The 19401-nt window shown below is 45.5% G+C and overlaps 1 protein-coding gene across 12 annotated transcripts in view; it reads right to left on the bottom strand.

Annotated features, from left to right (window-relative positions):
• Nucleotides 1-79: 79 nt before the first annotated feature.
• The window catches only part of tmcc1a (transmembrane and coiled-coil domain family 1a), a 43789-nt gene continuing 24467 nt past the window's right edge, over nt 80-19401 (bottom strand). For 7 of the 12 annotated variants that reach the window (XM_031844606.1, XM_031844607.1, XM_031844609.1 and 4 more), the window contains 4 exons: nt 5724-5981; nt 4810-5501; nt 3173-3308; nt 80-1882 (listed from right to left, as the gene is read on the bottom strand). In XM_031844606.1, coding sequence (XP_031700466.1) covers nt 1568-1882; nt 3173-3308; nt 4810-5501; nt 5724-5981 — 1401 coding nt within the window. In that variant the 3' untranslated portion in view covers nt 80-1567. Of the gene's footprint in view, nt 1883-3172; nt 3309-4809; nt 5502-5723; nt 5982-7093; nt 13328-19401 lie in introns of those variants that run through there. The other 5 variants (XR_004212700.1, XR_004212701.1, XM_031844614.1 and 2 more) reach the window with 4 other exon arrangements.

Raw genomic sequence — 19401 nt, 5'->3', positions numbered from 1 at the left:
GCTAAAGTGCAGCTGTAGAGTTCAAAAAAATGATCTCGCTATCCGTTAGGAAATCAGCTGCACAATGAACTATTTAACGCGGCGGGTCGCGTCGTTGTGTCCTTGACTTGATGAGAGAAAGAGAGAGTATAAGAGAAAGACTGGACGCCCAGCTGAGGAACACACGTCTGAAGATCTGGATTCAGATTCTCCAATACATTTTTTTTTTTCACTCGCAAATAGATACATCCTTGACATTCAGGAGAGACATTCACCACATATCTGAATAGAAGCAACCCCTGCTGAGCAGCCTCCTCCTTCATTCGCCTCAGCTTAGACCCTTTGGAGGCCCAGGGGTCTCCGGGTAGACGAAGGTTTGGCACTGGGTGACCACCACCGTGAGACGGCGTACTCGTAGAAAAAGAAAAGACAGCCAGAGGAGATAACAGGCAGGGATGAAGAGGACAATATCAGTGTGCATTTGACTGACATGGCAGCGGGGACGACTTGCACTGTGGATATAAAGCAGCAGCATTCCTGTTCCAGCTGAGATGGAGCTGGATAAGCACCAGAAGTCTCTCTTTCTCTGACCTGATCACATCAAATATGGCGGGTGGTGGGAGACAATTATCCTGGCTAATCGATGTTACTTGGACAAAGGCCTTTTGTCATTGCATTTAAACACAAAACTGGTTCCTATGTCATTTTTCTTAATCAAAAACAAAATGCAGCATTGTATAGCTGTGCTGCAAATCTGGCAGACGCCTAACAATACTCAGATCTGTGCGTTTATGTGTCGTTTCTTCGGTAAGCTGCATTCTGTCTTTGTGTTTCCGTTATAATCTCCCTTATGAAACAGTTTTTCTTGTTTTAATAATAAAAACAAAGAAAAAGGAAATAAGTAAAAGCACGTCGATTAGAAATGGTAAGGAAGCACAAACAGTCTCCGGCCATCACGATTCTCAGAGGTCCTGGTCGGTCCTTCAAAAGTGTTCTGTATGAACCAATTTCATCACAGCAAGAAAGGAGCAACTCCCAGGAAGGTTTTTCAGCCATGGTTGAAATCTACCAATCACAGCTAGGAAAGAGTTCTTCTTCCACGGTATCACATCTGCACGTCTCTACAGGTGGACCGGGCCTTTGGAGCAAATCGCCAGCCCAGTTTCCTGACTTACGCTCCTGTCATGTAGAGAGAGAGGAGCGCAATGCTACATGGTGCTGAATAAAATAACGCCGACAATAAAAAATAATATTATTAGAAATAATTTCATTACAATTGATTAAACTCTAAGATTTAAAAACAGTACAATGCTGCATTCTGAGGGACAGCGACACAGTAGTTCATTTTCAGAAATGTAAACAGTCTCGTTCTTCCTAAAAGACAATCACGAGTGTTCTCCACTTTACTCCGCTTCTTCCACTTTTCCTCGATGCCGTGTCCAAATGTGCTCGGCTGAGTGTTCGGTGCGCGGTCGCGCTGGCCGTTCCAACGCCGACCGCGCTCTCCAAACTTCCTGCGCGATCGCAGCTAAAGTTACATCACCTGGTGTCAAAAAAAGCAACGCGTTGCTGGCTTTTCGGTACCAGGTCATCCCGGGGGCTGCAGGGCGCGGTGCGTGAACCCCGAGAGGGCGTCCCAGTTTCTCCACAGGAATGCCAGCAGGAGGATGAGGAGGAGGGTGGAGAGCGTGCGCGAGCGCGTCCTCATCAGCGGGACAACGCAGTTGGCCACGGTGGAGACAAAGACCAGAAGGACGGCCATAAGGGCGAGCAGCACATTGATGAGTTTTCCCAGGAGGGTCCGGGCCGTGGCATTTTCCAGCCCCTCCAACTGGACGACCTGCTGTTGCTGCTGCTGGAGCTCCATCTTAGAGATCCGGGTCTGACACGCCTCCAGCGCCTCCTGCAGAGGAAGAAGCAAAAGGAAAATCTGTCAACAAAGTCACCTTAGAGACTAGAGAACTACAGCCACAACACACTCAGAGGCCACTTCACTGGACTGCATTATATCAAAATATGTTTCTAGTATTCCTGCCGGTTCCACTTCTCAGTATAATGCAATCCAGTTCAACACCACAGCCTCAATCATTAACAGTTAAATTAATACCTGATCACAACTGAATATTAGCATCTTAGTTAAGGCAGAATGGATGTCTGAGCTGTTGTATTTGGGTTGCATTAGACTTCACAGGTGTCCCTCACAAGAGTTAGGGTGTATATTTCATAGACCTCTACCGCCCCCTGCTTTTAAGGAGAAGAACTGCAGCCAAGGGGCAACTTAGCCTGTAAATAGACTTCATGCAGGCAGACACACAAACCCTGAGCCGTGATGGACGACAGGAAAGGACAGAAGTAATGCCAGTCAATGACAAGGAAATGTCTGTGTTTTGAAGAAAACAGAAGGGACGATGGACAGACTGGATTCTCCGTCTCATCTTCCTGTTTACAGTGTCAATATGCACAAATGAGATCATGCCTGTAGCTGCTACGTCTCGTCTGAGCAGACTTAATTAGCTTAGCACTACTTAAAAAAGGCAAAATAAAGACGGCTAAGCTCTCTTTAACACTCGTCCTTTCAAGACCTCCAAATGGACACGACTATAGAACGATACCAATACTGACAGAAAACTACAGATATAAACCGTACTTATGATTAAAACTCAAACATTTATCACAGCTAACTGGTTAAATCCAGGAGCAGTTGTTGAGCGTGCTAAGAGGTAGAGAGTATAGGCATTAGTGACAACACCACCGTCATTAGGTGACATTATGGAAGTGAAAGCATCACTGTGAAAAAAGACTTCTGACATTTGGAAATAAAAACTACCACATACGGACAAAAACAACATGTTTCATTAAACTCTGTGTTTAGCGGCTTTCTGCGTCAGTAAAAATGTTCGCGCATTGCCGTCTCCATATAGATTGTAATGCAGTTACTTGTGTGTTTATCAGGAATTACACAACAGCTTTCAATGACTCAGCAGCTCAGAAGTGAGGACCAGGACCAGTTAATTGAACACTTTCTCTTCACCCTCTAAACATTCTTATCATCGCTTTCTGACACTCCATTTGTACGGCAGACTGGTTTTTGAAGCAGCCAATTTAAATGACAATGATTTGGACTGAACTGATTTTTGGGAGCCGTTAAAATATTTGTGACACGTGCTTGTGGACGTCAGCCTGGAGGACAGACCTGTATGTCTCGGGCTCTCTCGTTGGACTGGTAGGCGATCTTCTCCTCCATGCTGGCCAGCTCCTGCTTCAGGTTGAGGATCTCGTTCTGGTGGAGTTCTGTCAAGTCGTTCAGCTGCTCCTCCAGGCGTTCACACCTGAACACACACACACACACACACACACACATGCATGAGAGTCTGTGGCATAATTAGCTTAGACAAAGAAGCAGGAATTAGCAGAAACAGACCCTGAGGACATCTGACCACACGGCACCCGACTGGACGGATGACTCGCCCTTGACAAGATTAGAGCATGCTTACTCATCTGCCGATCCAACTGGCCAATCAGAGAGAGTCAGCAGAGTGAGAGAGGCCAGTGGGAGGCACCCAGCAGGAGGAGAGCTGTGTGTTTTGGCAGGATGGACGGCATAGGACAAGAATAGACTTTAGACTAAGTCCATGTATGTTTGTCTGAGTTTGTTTCCTTTTCAACTGATTTTTACTGAATATTTTAGGTCGGTACGATAAATATTCTTGATTAATCGATTGTTTTTTTGGTCTATTACATGTCAGAGAAAGGGGAACGTCACGTTTTCCCACAGCCCGAGGTGATGTCTTCAAAACACAAAGGTGTTCAGCAATTATTATAGAACACTATGAAAACCAAGACGTATTAACAAAACTGGAACAAATTAATTTCTTTGATTTTAAATAAGAAAAAGACTTAATTAATCATCAAAACTGTTGCAGACTCGTTTTCTGTTAATCATGTCAGCTCTACGTTCATCACTCATATTTTAGGCTGTTGTTAGTAATGGAAACGATGGATTCATCCCTGAATAGCTATTCAGACACATGACTTTATGAATGATTATTCTCAGGAGGCTGAAAAAAGCTCCTTAGTGGTCGTTCTGTTCTGGTCGCTATTATTTTGGTCTTAGAGGACAAACGCAGACGGCTCTGGACATTTTAGGGAGAAAAATGCTCGTGTTTCTTTTGCTATGTAAGCTGCTCACTACATCCCCCCCCCCCCTCCATTGTCCTGCCCTCTTTATCTTTGTGCCCTCTTGTCAGGACATTCTGGAGGAATGCGAGTGTGTGAGTGAGTGTGTGTGTTGTTTTTATAAACCAACTGCCCACAGACAAACCCAAAACAAGAGCTGCACGTCTGAGCCGGAGACGAGATATGCAGAGCCGGGACACCACCAGAGATCTTAAAGATCAAAGCACTGAGAGGAGGTGCAGGTGTGTCTGTCACTTCTGACAGAAGCTAGTGACATTTCTATCAGTTTAAACGTGAAAGCAAGTTGTCAAAGCAAGAGTTAGCTGTTGTAATAGTACTGGGTATGCGGGATACGTACGCTTTGAGGCCGAGTACAAGAGCAGCACCTTTATGCTTTATGTTTATGTAAAGGAGGTCAAGGTTTTGTTTTTAATCGACAGCTTTGATAAAACTACTCAGGAAAAGGGAGAGTTTTGCCCGAGATGATGCGTCAACAGCAGCACAGAGATATGAATGATCAGTGTTTTAGTGTGCGTTTCCAAAAATAATAGTTCTTTCTGATTACACACTGTTAGATTTTTAGAGGATTTCCTGTACTAAACAGGAAGTGCTTTAGGAGCGTATGACACACTCTTGTAGTTCTTCTCTATGTACCTGAAGCGTTCCTCCTGCAGTGCTTCCATAACAACCGTGTAGTCTCTCTGATAGTGGCTCTTCAAACTGTCGAGGTTCTCCTCCAGCCTCGCCTGGCCCTCCCTCAGCTCCTGCACCTCCTGCAGCAGCATGTCCAGGCCGGAGCTCTGGCTCCTCTCCAGCGTGTTGCCCCTGGAACTCGGGGGACCTCCGGGGGCCCCTGTGGTGCTGTTGGCCCCAGCCGAGCCCGACGTGGCGCTGGAGCAGTCGTCCTCACTGCCGTACCTGGGACTCGGCTGGAGGTGGTGCCCGGCGTTGCCCAGCGAACGACTGCCGGCCCCCGTCACGCCTTCCTCCACCGAGGGGTCGTCCAGAGAGTCTTTGAGCGAGGGGATGTTGTCGGCGCTGCCGAATTTGTTGCGAATCAGCGACGCGATCTCCCGGGGCTTGGAGACGACGGCCCCCGCGGCGGAGTGGGTGGCCTGGGAGATGCTGGAGAGGCCTCCCTTCACGCTGTCCACCACGCCTTCGCTGAAGCCGGTGACTTTGGCTCCGACGTCCTTCAGGCCCTGCTGCATGTCCCGCAGGACATCCTTGGGCTGGCGCGGGATCCCGTTGTGCTCCACTTCCCGCAGCTTCCGGTGGTAGTGCTCCAGTTTCCTCTGCAGCTGCTGGATGCTCAGCGCCGACTTCTGGTTCTTTTTCTCGAAAACCTGACAGCCACAGAACGGGTTTTGATTAGTGAGGGGAACAAGCATTACACTGCAATAACCCACTCCACTTTAATACATGTTCCCTCCCTCCCCCTAGGGACAAACAACATGAATCAACAGGTTTAGGGTTAATGCACTGATTGTCACATAAGCCTGTTAAAAATAGAATCCAAGACTAGATTAGTAGACACATGAATAGTTTCATGGAGCTCCTCTTCTCACCTGCTTGATGCGTGTGCTTTGCTGCTTGTCAGCATTGTTGGCCAGTTTGAGGTACTCGGCGACGTTGTCGTCCCTTGCCGTCTGCTCGATCTTGATCTGCTCGGTGAGCTTGAGGATTTTCTGCTGCAGCTGGGCGATCGCCTGCTTTGTGCGCTGAGGGTCGGGGGTGGCGTCCTCGCCTCCCGGGAACGAACCGTCCGCCCCGCACGACACAGCCAGGGTTGTTGGGCCGAGCCCGCTCACCTCCAGACGGTCGATCTGAGAGTTGCGAGAGGGAGAAGGGATGGGGGGGAGGTAAAACGTCAAGAGGGTGAAAGGAAGGATCGAAGAGGAAAATAAAAAAGGGAAGAAAAAGTGTGAGTTGCATATTGAGGATGTAATTTTGCTGACAGGGGCAAAAAAAAAAAAAAAAAGGCTTCTGCATGTCTACAGCCCGTCGCCAAAAAAGGAGGCAAATTGAGACGATTGAAAAGGCAACTCGCGGTCAGCTGCTCTGAAGAGGAAGATGCATGATGTTTTTAAATTCATTTACACAGAAAAGAAAGTGGAAAAAGAAACTTGTCAGTACATCCACACACAACTCAACACTCGTCAATAAGTGTGAATCCACAGCTGCCAGCAGGTCTCTTTTTCTTTGGTTAAAAGAGCATCAGCCTAATCTCTACTTCCATTTGTTCAGGGAGCAACGATAAAGGACAAGACTGACAGGATATTAGATTTTTGTTCACAGTAGTTTCACAGATTAAGAATATTTGTCCGGTTGTTCAGACACTGACCTGATTTTGTCATTAAGCCACAGAGCATTTGTGTAAAGAACAAAGAAACTAAACGGGAGGTTTCCCTGTGTTTCTTAATCTACATCAACCCTCCCCGAGAAGATTATGAAGCGACAGCACCTTCAATCACAAATGTGACTCTTGTCCACAGATGTCTCTGGGGATGAATACACAGAACACTGACACTGGAGCTGATGATGCATCGGGGACTGTGAACAAAATATTCTCCTAGAATATTCTTCTCATACAAAAAATAAGCAGCTGAACTTCACAGCACACTGCGGGGGCTCACAAGCCACCCAGATAAAAACAAACACAAAAGCCACGAAGGACCACGGAGACAGTTATTCACCTTGCACCACTCAGAACAGGCCACTAATACCATAACAGGTCAAAACACAGCCGCAGAGGCTCACCTGCATGACTAACTGATGACACAAACCACAGAGCATCCGGGAGGAAAACCAAACCTCCAGATTAAACATTCCCTCTGACAGACTTTATGAAGTAAACACAAATGACCAAACTACCTTTTTTAAATCTATTTATAAATAACTCCTCTTCACAGAGCAACACGCGCTGAAAGCCGCTCACCTTTCCATTGGTCAAACGGAGGAACTGTTCCCAGTGCATTTTCCCCTCAAAGTAAAGAGACTGAGTGTTTTCATCCGTGTCCTCGCGCTTTGTTGAAGTTCAATCGATAACTAAATAAAATCCGCGCCGGTTCCTCGGGGAGTTCCGCCGGGCTGCTGTGGCTCCAGCTCTCCGAGCTTTTGTGAAAGTTGAAGCGCACCTGAAACTCAGTAAACCGGGCAGAGCTCGAAGCCCCGCCCCTTCCTCCTCCCCTCACAGCTGAGGGATGACATCATCCTGTGAGCTGCACGGCAGGCAGCCGTCAATCACCCTCACCGGGAGCAGAAATAGCATTTCAACAACAGTCACAGACAAATAAGAATAAAGCGACAACTCTTAAGAACCGGCATTACTAACTGCTCTGTCTATCACTACTACTATTAGAATAATACACTGGTACTGTAATTAAGTACAATGAGGGATAGTTGTACTTAACTAGAGTATTTTATACACAAGCTACTTGATATTTCATGGAGTAAATGTGACAGTATTTACTCCATGTACTTAACAGCTGTTACTTGTACATACAAAATACGTTACAAGTTTACACATAAATAAAACCAATCAAGACTAAGATAAGGTACATCAAGATAATCCACAAACTTGTTGTGAGCCGTTTAAGATAGAATTAAAGAATCACATTGTTCCATTATATTAGAGAGAAGGCAGACATCTCCACGGCCGATATCTCCAAAAACTAGGCAACTCACACCAAAACAATCTAGAATGATTAACAGCAATACAGATAAGAGGAAACATATGTATTTCTTTTGTTTTGGGGTGAACTGTCCCTTTAAGCTCTACTCAAACCAACCACAACTACTTAAACATAAATGCATGAATCATAAACCATGGTGGTTTGCGTTGTACCAGAGACTGTCATTCATAATAGATCTTTTAACAACAAACAAACAAACGAGTGAACTACGTGGAAGAATGAGCAACACCAGACTGCTGATCAGTATCTCATACAGGCACCACAAAAGAGAACGCTTGCTTTACAATACATTGAAGAATAATGCATTAAATGATTAAAGGGAGTGACAATCAGAGTTAATGTGTGAAGTGGAATCCTTTAATCATGCTAAACAAGAGGCGACAGGGCGGACGTGCCTCTGATGTGAGACTATATCAGCTCCTAGCCTCTCTGTCTGGGTCTGCCAATAGAGAGGGCAAGAAAAACCAGTCTGACAGCCCAATACACACGCACACACACACACACACACACACACACACACACACACACACACACACCTTTGAGTAGAGGGAACACGAGATTCGGCAACTCATCCAAATTTAAGGCTATTGGGCTTAGGAAATGAAATGTTTTTGCATCATTTTGATCACTGTACGACAGCGTTTAACAGAAGAAGGCCACGAGTCAATTAACCCAACTACTGTTGAGTGCACTGTAAGTCTATACTTGATCAAATCCTCTTGACGGGCAGCCGAGGCGATCGAGTGAATCAGGGAACTAGAACAGCCTGCTGGGCCGGCAAAGAGAGAAAGAACTACGAGGGGACGTTTCACAGCGGCACCTGGTCTGCTCTCGGCTATAAACAAAACAGTATTAATAGCTTCATGGGGGGGGGCGAGCATGAATTAAGTGCTCGTTTCATCCATATGAGCACTCCATGGGGGTAACCGTGAAGGTTTCCCAGTTTGCTCATGGTCTTACAGATGACTCCATTATCTGAATAATTAAAAATGTGTGCCCTCTGACTAAAGGAATACGGTAGATAAAGAGGGCAAAGGACGAGTCAGCAGCACCCTTTGGACTGGAGTACAGCCTGCAATACAGAGTAGATAGAGCTCTTTGACATTGTGATAAGAAGGCCGAGTGATCTGTGAACGCTGGCACCAAATCAACGGCCTCTCACTGATCAAAAAGAAATCCTCTCTCAGCAGAGGACCCACACAGCTGCTCAGTCATGTGGTTTTACGAGGGTGTACCTTGTTTTACAGCTTACCTTCTTTATGACCGCTAACTGCACATTGATGATCTCATTTTGTATACTGCCAGCACACACGGTCATCCCCAGCCTTCTGATGCCACAGATAAGAGAGTGAACACACTGCCTGCGAGATCAGCGTCGTCCCCGAATGGTCGAGTTTTTCCGCGGCTAATCGTGCACGTAATTAAAGATGGCGAGCTGAAGGATTAGGCTAATTTGCAAGTGTTAACAGAGCCAAGCTGAGCCGCTGAAGCAAGAAGCGACAGGCACTGCATCACTGGAGCTGGTGTAGCCTAATGAGGGAAGCTGAGTGTGTGTTTGTAATTGGGGGGGGGTTGCATGATCCCATTCCGATTACACTTTATCAGTAAGAAAGGAAAACAAAAAAGGACCTATCCCCCACCACATCCACACAGGAAGGAGTCTGTTCTCACCCCACCTCTGTCCGAAAGAAACTGGGTCCGCCTGCTGGTGGACCGGGTTGTGCAACAGCCTCTGATCCAAGTACAGCTAGTTAGCGCCGTGAGAGGGGCGGCCCCGACTTACCTTGGATCCACCGGAGTGCCTGGGAGAAGCCAGACCTAAACACTCAGACCTGCGGCCCATACTCTCACACAAGCAGGCATTTAGAAAGCATTACGGGGATAATGTCGTCAGATATGCATCAGGCACGCAACCAGAACATCTTGTACTGCCCCATCTCGATCACTCGCAGACACACGTGTGCCTCAAATTCCTGCCCGCTCAATGTAGGTCATAGAGCAGGAAGTGGGCTGATGCTGTCAGAGTCTGTCCGATATATTTTTGGGCAACTTATCAGTTCTCGTTTCTTTGCAACCCCATAGCTTCAGACATGTCCCCCCCCCCTCGTTTACGCCTCCTTTAAGTCCTGTTGAATGTATTTGTTGTTACGTCAGCAGAGTTCAGGTCCAGTAAATGTTCAGGGCGAGGGGAATTTGAACCCCATTGACTGTTGCTTATTGTTAAAAGATGAAGAATTGTACACCACATGTTTAAGAATGAAACAAACACCTCCCTGTTTAAGACTTACAGCTTATATAATGCTCTTAAATACAGTATTTAGTGTAAACACGGCAGGCATAAACCACAGCACTGAGCTGAGATTGTTTTGAATACAAACATTTTAGGTCTAGTTCCACTGTTTTCTTTTACGCAAAAACAAACAACTGTCATGCTCTATATGGTGAAGCTCAATTTGTATGCTCAAAAGTGCAAAACCTTGTTGGTCATTACGCCTCGCATTCCTATGATGTCAGCTTGTGTTTCTTGTGCCAAAGATGCAAGAGTGACACTAAAACTTGAGGATTCTTTCTGGGAGATCTGCTCTGCTCTACACCCCCCTATTACAGCCTTCTCTGAAGTATGGAAGAAGGTAGAGCACATCAGGGTTTCAGCAGCAGCAGCAGGCTGGCTGGGTGTGCCGGTCCTCCAACCTTGCTTATCTACAGCGTGTAATATCCTCGAGCGACGGGACCTCGGATCCATGGTGGACGCTAGAGTCGGGCTTGGGAGGCGTACGCTTAGTGCTGCGCCTGAATGACGTCTGTGACCCATCCACCTGTATACAGTGATTATACATTTTACAGCTGTCCGCTCTCCATTTATACCTGGTGTATCTCTCGGACCTTATCACTCGGGAGGCATCGAAACCAATCATCTGGGACGGACTGAACTTCACACTCCTGATTAGTCGGTTCGATCTTTAACCCTGCAGTCAATCAGAAAGCGGTTGTCGTAGCAGAAATTGGCATTACGTAGCGATCCTGATGTCTTTTATCAAACAGATAAAACCAATTCATGGTGTGTGGTAGTAGAGCAAAGTGAGCATGCAGTGAAGTGCATGTGCCTCCATGGAGGGTTATTTAGTTATCGAAAACGTCAGTACATGTGACAAATCTCTTCCATCTTTAACCCTGAACTATTATTTTCCTGCCGACCCCTTCTCATTTCCTCATGTGTTCAGTTCCCACACAGGCGTGCTAAATTAAGCAGCGTTGAAATTCAAACAAAAGACTTAGTTTTAAATGCCTTTTTTTGTTTCCCCTTAAGGGGATCCAATGTGGCAACAACGAGCCCCATTCACCAGATATAGAAAATGACATAACTCCATGTGATGCCCGACAAGTGGCAGTTTAACTCAACACATTCACCCATGAATTAGCACAAAGCACAACACAAGCTACTAATCATACACAACACAGGCTTTTCTTGGGCCCCTCTATCACAACAAAGACTTTCAATCCCTATGATTTCAAGACACAATCCTTTTCGCACCAAGATATTGGTCTCCTACCAGATTTCGTGGCATTAAAGGTTCTGAAACACCTTTAATGCTTTCAATACAGCACCGTCTTTAGTTCCAGAACACAGAACAACACTTTAAACAGGTGAGTAGCCACATGATATACGTGTACTGGATTCATGACATTAGTATGAATCATTGAAGTGAATAAAATGAGTCAAAACCTCTAAACACAAGTGATGACCAGGCGGAGACTCACGGTTGTGGGAGCAGGAAATGGAGAGGTGTCAGCAGTTACCAGGTTGAGGATGACCTCCATGGCGGGGAGGCGCATGCGCGCGGCCTGGATTGGAAATGCTCGTTTGGTCTGTCTGTCTGTTTGCGTGTCCCTCGGGAGACGACCACAGCCAGGGGGAGAGAGGAAGAAGTCATCACTCAGGACGCTTCCCCCAAACAAAGTCCACTTGACTCAAAGTCCACCGGACAACTACTCCACTCGACAGCAAAGACGTAGAGACTCTTAGGTGGCTTGACTGAATATCCAGAATCCATAGAGAGTGCGGTTCCTGCGGCAATGAACCGTGACTATTGATAGCTGCAGAGTCTAGAGAGTGTTGTGCTGCTGGTTCACAGAGCAGCCGCTCCTCAAAGCCCACGAGCACGCTTCAGTGCCAACAACGCGCTTGGCGGAGAAGCCTATGGAGCACACACATACGCGCTTCGCCGAGCACGAATCCTGCGGACAGAGTGCAGAGTGCATTGGTGGGAGAACAAGGACTCCTCTGGAGCCAAGGGTCTGTCTGATGCGGGTTTGGGGTGTCAGAGATGAGGCAGTTAATCCGATGAAGACTCGAAGGGGCTGGATGGCGGCGGGGTTAAAAGAAGGAAGAGTTTACTGTGAAGTTAAGTGTTGAAAGAGTCCGTCGGGGATAGGAATCCTCAGAGGGAGAAGAGAGAGGCAGAGACCCAGAGGACGGATGTGAGGGGAGCGAGGGAGCAGACAGGAAGAAAAAAAAAAAGGAGCCCACCAGGAGCTGTCAGTGAGAGGGAGACGGAGCGAGAGAGGGAGCAAAGGAAAGAGGGGTTGTGAGGAAGCTTTGTGAAGTGAAGCGGGGAAGTGGGGGGGGGGGGGTCTTTTCTTCTGTCTGAGTTTCTAGGCCAGCTCCGCTCCAACACAGTGGCTAGTTCAGGCAGAGAGCGAGAAAAATCTTCCGCTCCCGCCTTTCAATTATCTCACAGTTTGATTGTCGCAGCCAATCAGCGTCCTGAGTGATCATGTTAAGGAATCCCTTTCCACTGCCCGTGTGCGCTAACGACCGAGAGCTAGACAAGAAATGTTTCCTTCTTCTTCTGCTGATCGATGGAAAACAAACTTGCACCCAAAAAAAAAAAAGAAGAAAAAAAAAAATCCCAGATTACACAGAGCACACGGTCATATGATGATTACAAAGCTGCTATTCAAACCTGTGCATATGTGTGCACACATGACTTTAGCTTATGATTGCGTCACAGAGTTGCTTATCCACTGACAACAAATGTCCAACACGGCTTTGGTAATGTTCTTGCAATTTCACAGCAACAGCGTGGTGATCATGTTTCCTACAATCCTTAAACTTAATCCTGTTTACAGTTCATTAGCACCATTTGATGTAGGGAAATTGTCCCGACCGCATCCGTACAGGTAATAAAATATCAACTACAATCTACCAGGTATTTTCATGTTGACATGAGGTCATTGGTGGTATACAGACTTGAAGCTGGTCACCTTCACGGCCTTAAAACACATGCAAATTCCTATTGAAATACTCCAACAAACACTATTCTTAGGAGCTTTGGCGCTTTTGTTCTCCACGATAAAATCATTGTGTTTGAGAGCCATCACTTTCGAAAGTGTACAAACCAATTAGGGAGAAAGAGCAAAGCAGAGAGCGTGGGGGGTAAGGCAGGACAAGGGCCGCTAAAGACTTCAGTGCAGAAGCTGAGGAGAGGGGGGGGGCGAGAGGGGAGCATGAATACAGGCTTTAATGAGAGCGCGGGAGGAGAGGGTAGGATTTAGGGAAAAGGCTGCTTATGTAAAGAAGGACAAACTCAAGTTGCTCGGGTGGGAATGTAAGTGTGTGACACGTAGGTTTGACCCCAGTATCAAATCGATGTGACACACGGAGGCAGCCATGCAGCCATTTAAAGTCTGAGCAGGCTTAACATGGCAAAAGAAAGTTAAGGCTGAATATCATGTAAATTGGTTGCTGGAAAACATCGTATGATCAAGAGCAATCAACTATGTAAACAGGAAGTCACTGTAGCATCACAGTTGGACATCACAAAGCTGGAACATAACTGACCAAAACAACTGTTTTAGGGGTTTAACAGTATATTACACACAACTACCAATCCTTTATACATGTAGGTATGACTTTGTTTATTTCATATATGCACACATGGAGAAATATGTGTGTTTTAATCAACGCTATAAGCTAATATTTATTTAGTGATGGGTATATTGCTACTTAGTCAACACTTATAAAAGGAAGAGCTGATTAGTTCCGTTTTTCTTACAGATGGCTTGACGGCCAATCGTTAGTCACTTACAGGAAACCCACACTGGATCTTCCAACTGACAAGTTCCTTTCAGACACGAATGCATCACAATCATTCTCTGCTTCTGCTCTCATGAAGTTTAGGCCATGTGGCCCCCAGCAGCTCCCGTCAGTCCAGGAATACTCTTTCAGGGTGACTCAGGACGTCTTTACTGTTTACGCACTCACTGGTAGCATGTCTTAATAACATACCCCGAATAGCAGACTGGCTGCGCAATGACAAAGTCACACAGAGAGAGGGGGGGGGGGAAGGAGGTGGTATACTCATGCCCTGACAAGTGACTGATGCCGGAGGACAAAGAGTAAATGGAGTTTGTTGGCCTCCAGGGCTGTTTTACCTTATTAGTGCCACATTAGCTGGTCAGAATTAGTGGAGAGGAAGAACAGCTGTGACCTGGTGTTTTTTTACAATGACAGAAATTTGCTTCATGTTAACTAAGATGGGGGTAGAATTATTGCAAAAACATGATTTATCTCTGCTGGTGTTATTAAAATGACAAAATTACATTTTAAACTCAAATAGGATTTCTTGGAGACTGTGGTCCAATTTGTGGGCGAGATTTGCATTTTTTTACTCCGTGAAGAGGAGCCGCTCTTCATGTAGACATAAACGGCTCATTCTATGGTAACAAAAACGCAATGATTTTCAGGCGATTACACAGAAAACATACTTATTAATATATAAATTAATATCCATTTCTTTAAGAACAGAGTTAAACGTAGACATTTTCCACAGAGATCAGAGTTGCTTCCTAGTTCCAACAGGTGAATTAGAGTTGCACTGGCAATTAAGTTGATTCATAGAATTTACAATAAATGAATGTTCATGTACAACTGTGAGCGGATACAAATGGGTTCAGTAAAAACAACAACAACACTGTTGAGATCTTTTTGTGTCTAATTGAATAGGTTTGAGACAGAACAAAACAATGGCCCAATGTGATGAACACATCTTTCTTTGTCACTCACAGGTGCATTTTACGCATGTGTTAAGGGGACAAGACCTGCTGAGCTGGTGATGTTGGGAACCAATCCAGAGCTGGAATGCTTATCTAGTTATACGACACAGCCGGCAGCAGGACTTTAGGCTACGACAGTATCATGTCACCTATAGGTGAGTGGCTCCTATTGCAATGAATGGGAACACAGAACATGCATGACAATCACGCAAAAATGCAACCGAGTAACCGAGTCACATCAAACTTTGAAGGCTAATGTCCATTAGGCAAATTTAATATATGTAGTACATCGATCTTATTACCTTCATTTTGCTTTCAGACATAAATAAAGCATATGGGTTTGAGCACACGACAAAGAATGTTCTCACTCTCTTTATAAATTGTAGTTCTACGGCCTTGTTAGACTGCATTTTACTTCAGAATACATTAGGAATGAGAAAATATGATTATTATGTTACATGACGTGAACATTTCCTTACACTACTGATATAAACAAATAAAGGACCTAAGAAGACGACGATGATGCACCAAGTTGTGCAACACAACAATAGCAAGCGTCACCCCTGGCTGCTCCGCATGTTATTTAATGAACAATGCTCTAACTGATGAGCTCACACATGAAGTCATGCAGAACAACTTGTGTGGAGATGTTTCCTCAACATTCTCATAATACATCGAATGACAACGAGTTTTACGTTTTTGAGGACAGAGCCTGGTGCTGAACTGAGGCCAGGCGGGCGCTACGCTGCCAAAAAGTTGTGGAAGAATCCAGAAGACAGAGGGAAGAGCCCGGCTCTGATGTAACTGGACTGGGACCGGAGAACGGGTGGATTGAGTAACAGATAGTGAGAGTAAAACATAAAACTGGAATTCAATTACAGAGCCATTGCCATGGGACTATGTGACGTTCTAAGGTTTTCTGAGGATTTATTTTCCCATTAATTATCCTTCTATGTGTAGAAATAACCAAACCAACAGCACAGTCTCCTCCGTGTGATCATAAATTGTGAAGCGTTATGGCGTGGCATGGTTTGTGGGTGTGAGGGGTTATGTAAAGGCAGAAGAGCGAGAGCTTTGTCTGCATGGAATGAGGGTAATTCAAGCTTGAGAGAGGAGACAACCATGACTCGGGGCTCAGGCCCCGCAGAACAATACCGTACCCATAAAAAGAAGCCCCCTGTCCAACGCTGGCTGTCCAGTCCTCCCTAGTCTAAGCTCCAGTATAATCAATGTCCCTATTAGCCGTTACATAAACCACTGGGCGCTTTACACACAGGGGCCATTATGACTGGGGAGGGCAGAGAGCGTGAAACATCTTGGAAGCCAACTCCAATACTGGCATCTACAAGCGCCAGGCAGGAAGTAAAACAAACAAACGTCAACAACAACAACAACCCAGACAATAAGAGGAGCCTGGAGTGGACACATACCGGAGAACCGCATGTTGAATGTTTTCATTGGAACTACTTTCTACTAAAGAAACAACGTACAGCTGGTCACAGGTCAGTGTTGCACAGTATGAGGGTTTGCTAAGGTACAGTACAATGCTTGAACCTTTGACAATGAATGAAGTACATATGTTAAATAAATAGGTCCTTTATATACAGTAAGCTAATATAGAGAGGAGAGGTCCCGCCCCTTCCGGTGTCCCCTATGGGAGCTTATTTCAGAAAAAGCAGTCAATGGCAAAAAATATATATTCTTTTTTTTTTTATTGTTTGAATTGTGCCATGAATTATACATATGATGTTTATCAATATTGTTTGTTATTTACTTGTGTAAAATAAACTGATAGTGATGTCGCATCAGCCTTAAAAATCCAGCATTAGTTTGTTCCCAGTATATGTCTATGTATGAATTTGCAGGTGATGGAGTGACGTTTAAGAGACAGTGTGGGGACAGATAGGGTGAGACATAGTGTGTGCGTGTGTGTGTGTGTGTGTGTGTGTGTGTGTACACGTGAAGGGAAACAGTGGATAAGCAGAGACAATGCTCGTCCACTGGTGGTGGTTGGTATTTGTTGGAGCTGCTTCTGGTTATGCAACATGAAGACAGAAAGGGCACTGGCCCAAAATGTGCAAGTTTATCTGGCTGGATGCTGTACAATACCCAGAGTACCATGGGGCAGAATGCAGAACCAAACACACTGCCAGCCTATTCATAAGCAGGAAGATGAAGAATCTAGAACAAACGGACCAAAGCGTTTTGGCCCTGAAAGATTATTTGGTCTGGCTCCTTCTCCGTTTTCTTGTTTCCCTCCACCCAAACCCTGCACCACTCACTCACTGTGGCCCCAGGCTGACCCCACAATGGAGCAGACCTGTTGGATGGTCGGGGGCCTGGGGACTGTTTTGGGGAAGTTTAAGCAAGATTTCACTGTGTGAATTAGGCCACTAGGAAGCACTAGATTTCATAACAGGGGACAGATAATGAGGATTGTTATTTCACTAATAGGAAGTTCTCATCAGTGCTTGAAAGCTATTACCTAATGACAACTTTGGAGGGCAATGCCCATTCAGATGATCTAACAATGCAATGGACTGCCTCCTGTACTGACATCAACTTCCAAAACTGAGCTCACAATGATCAGTTAAGATCAGAGTTGAGACCGGATGAAACACCAGAGACGGCGTACTGCGAGTCAGCTTCCTGTATCTGTGTCACGTGGGTTTCGGTTTCGCCCCGCCCTTTTAGGAGGGTAGCGGCAGGTCCTGAGTCTATTACCTCCAATGGGAGAAGTGAACGTGAACACAGACTATAACCCGATTCTTTGGCTCCATAGTCACCGAAGGAAACGATGGACCCATTTTTCACAAGCCACATATCTTCCAAACATTTCGACACTAAAATGTTTTTTTTCGAACGCACAAATCAGAAGATTTATGTTGTTCAACAACAAAGTCCCTGGAGATCTGGCAACTAACGTTCTAATGCTGTAGACAACAAATTTTCGTAATGCTAAATATGGCTGTTTGTTGTGTAAGTATCTTATGTTAGGAAAAACATATATTAAATACATTATGCAAATATAACCCAATCTGCGTTCGTCCATCCACACAACCTTCACAACATATCCAAATGAGGTGGGGAGATGGAGGGAGAGACCACGCCCACTAAGGAGACAGGAACCATTTCACACCATAGGTAGAGCTTTATGCATTATTTTTGTTATAGAGCATCTTTGGCCATACTGAACACAGAAGGTAAACAGATCTACTTCCAAAGTGTAACCGTCCATAAGACTTCCCCTTGTACAAGGCTTTGTGTATTTCTATTCCAGAGATGAATGTGGATTATCATACCATTAAAAGAGAAACTGAATATTCCACGAAATGAGTACAAAAACCAACTACAGCCTTAATCCACAAGTGGGAGCTAGAGCACAGAATATCCAACTGCTGTGTGGATGGTTGACTCTGTCACTGGCCTGTCTTTGACTGCACATTTCCTGACATGTTTCCTGTGCATAACCCCGCTGTTATTGCATTCTTCTCTTATCACTCCTATTGACAGACATGCAGCCTTTAATGTAGCATAATGCAGACCTGATGTGGCAGTAACATGAAGGCAAACAGGTACCGAGATCAGGGAGGAAGGGTGGAGGACATGGCAAGAGTGAGGGCAGAAAACGGTTTAGCTCTTGTGGTTGAACAATATTTCAAAGACAGGGGATTAGAGAAAGTCATGAAAAATGCATGTCGATGTCAGCATGCAGAAAATGCCAATTTATGATGCTTTATTGTTTCAGATGGAACATTTTCAACCAGCTGCATTATTTGCAAACATACTGCCAATGTTATTTCAGTGGCCTAGAGGTCATTTGTGAGCCTTTCTGATGGGATGCAAACAGTAGGATTCCTACTGGCTGACACACATGAGAATGAGAGGATTGGTCATGGATATTAGTGGAGACAAAATATGACGATATCTCTCTAGAGGTTGTGATCAGATTTGAATTGTGTGTGTGTGTGTGTGTGTCTGTGTGCGCGCGCTAAGTGGGTCAGTGGAGCAGAGCTGAGCTCAGCGATCTATAGCCTCATCCATAATGCATCAGAATCCCACAAACGATATAGACTGAGCAGGGAGTGGCAGGGATGCCTCGTCTCAGTCCGTCACACTGTTTTCTCTGCTCTCCCTCGCTCAGAATGAGCAATTTCCCTTTGAAAACAATCTGCTGACCTCTCTGAGCAAAGAGAGGAAAACCAAACATCATTTTTTCATGAAGGTGCACAGTTGTGTACTTTGGCAACACAAGTCAAGAAGCTCATTTTCGTGCTTGGAACTGACAGCGAGCATTGAAGATGGTAGAAGTGGATCCAGCAGAGGAGGAACAAACATGTGGGTCAAGGGTGAGCAGAACATCCTCAGTGACTGGCTGACCACGTATGTGGCAACGGCTGAGAAAACAGCACAGATACACGTGCATGCCCACACTGTCTTCTTTCTCTCACACACACACACACACACACACACACACACACACACACACACACAC

This window comes from Anarrhichthys ocellatus, unplaced genomic scaffold (genome assembly GCF_004355925.1).
Source record: "Anarrhichthys ocellatus isolate YVR2014 unplaced genomic scaffold, GSC_Weel_1.0 scaffold5, whole genome shotgun sequence".
In the NCBI taxonomy this organism is placed as follows: Eukaryota; Metazoa; Chordata; class Actinopteri; order Perciformes; family Anarhichadidae; genus Anarrhichthys; species Anarrhichthys ocellatus.
Note: the sequence above shows the minus strand (reverse complement) of the source record. Positions and strands in the feature narration are given on the sequence as shown.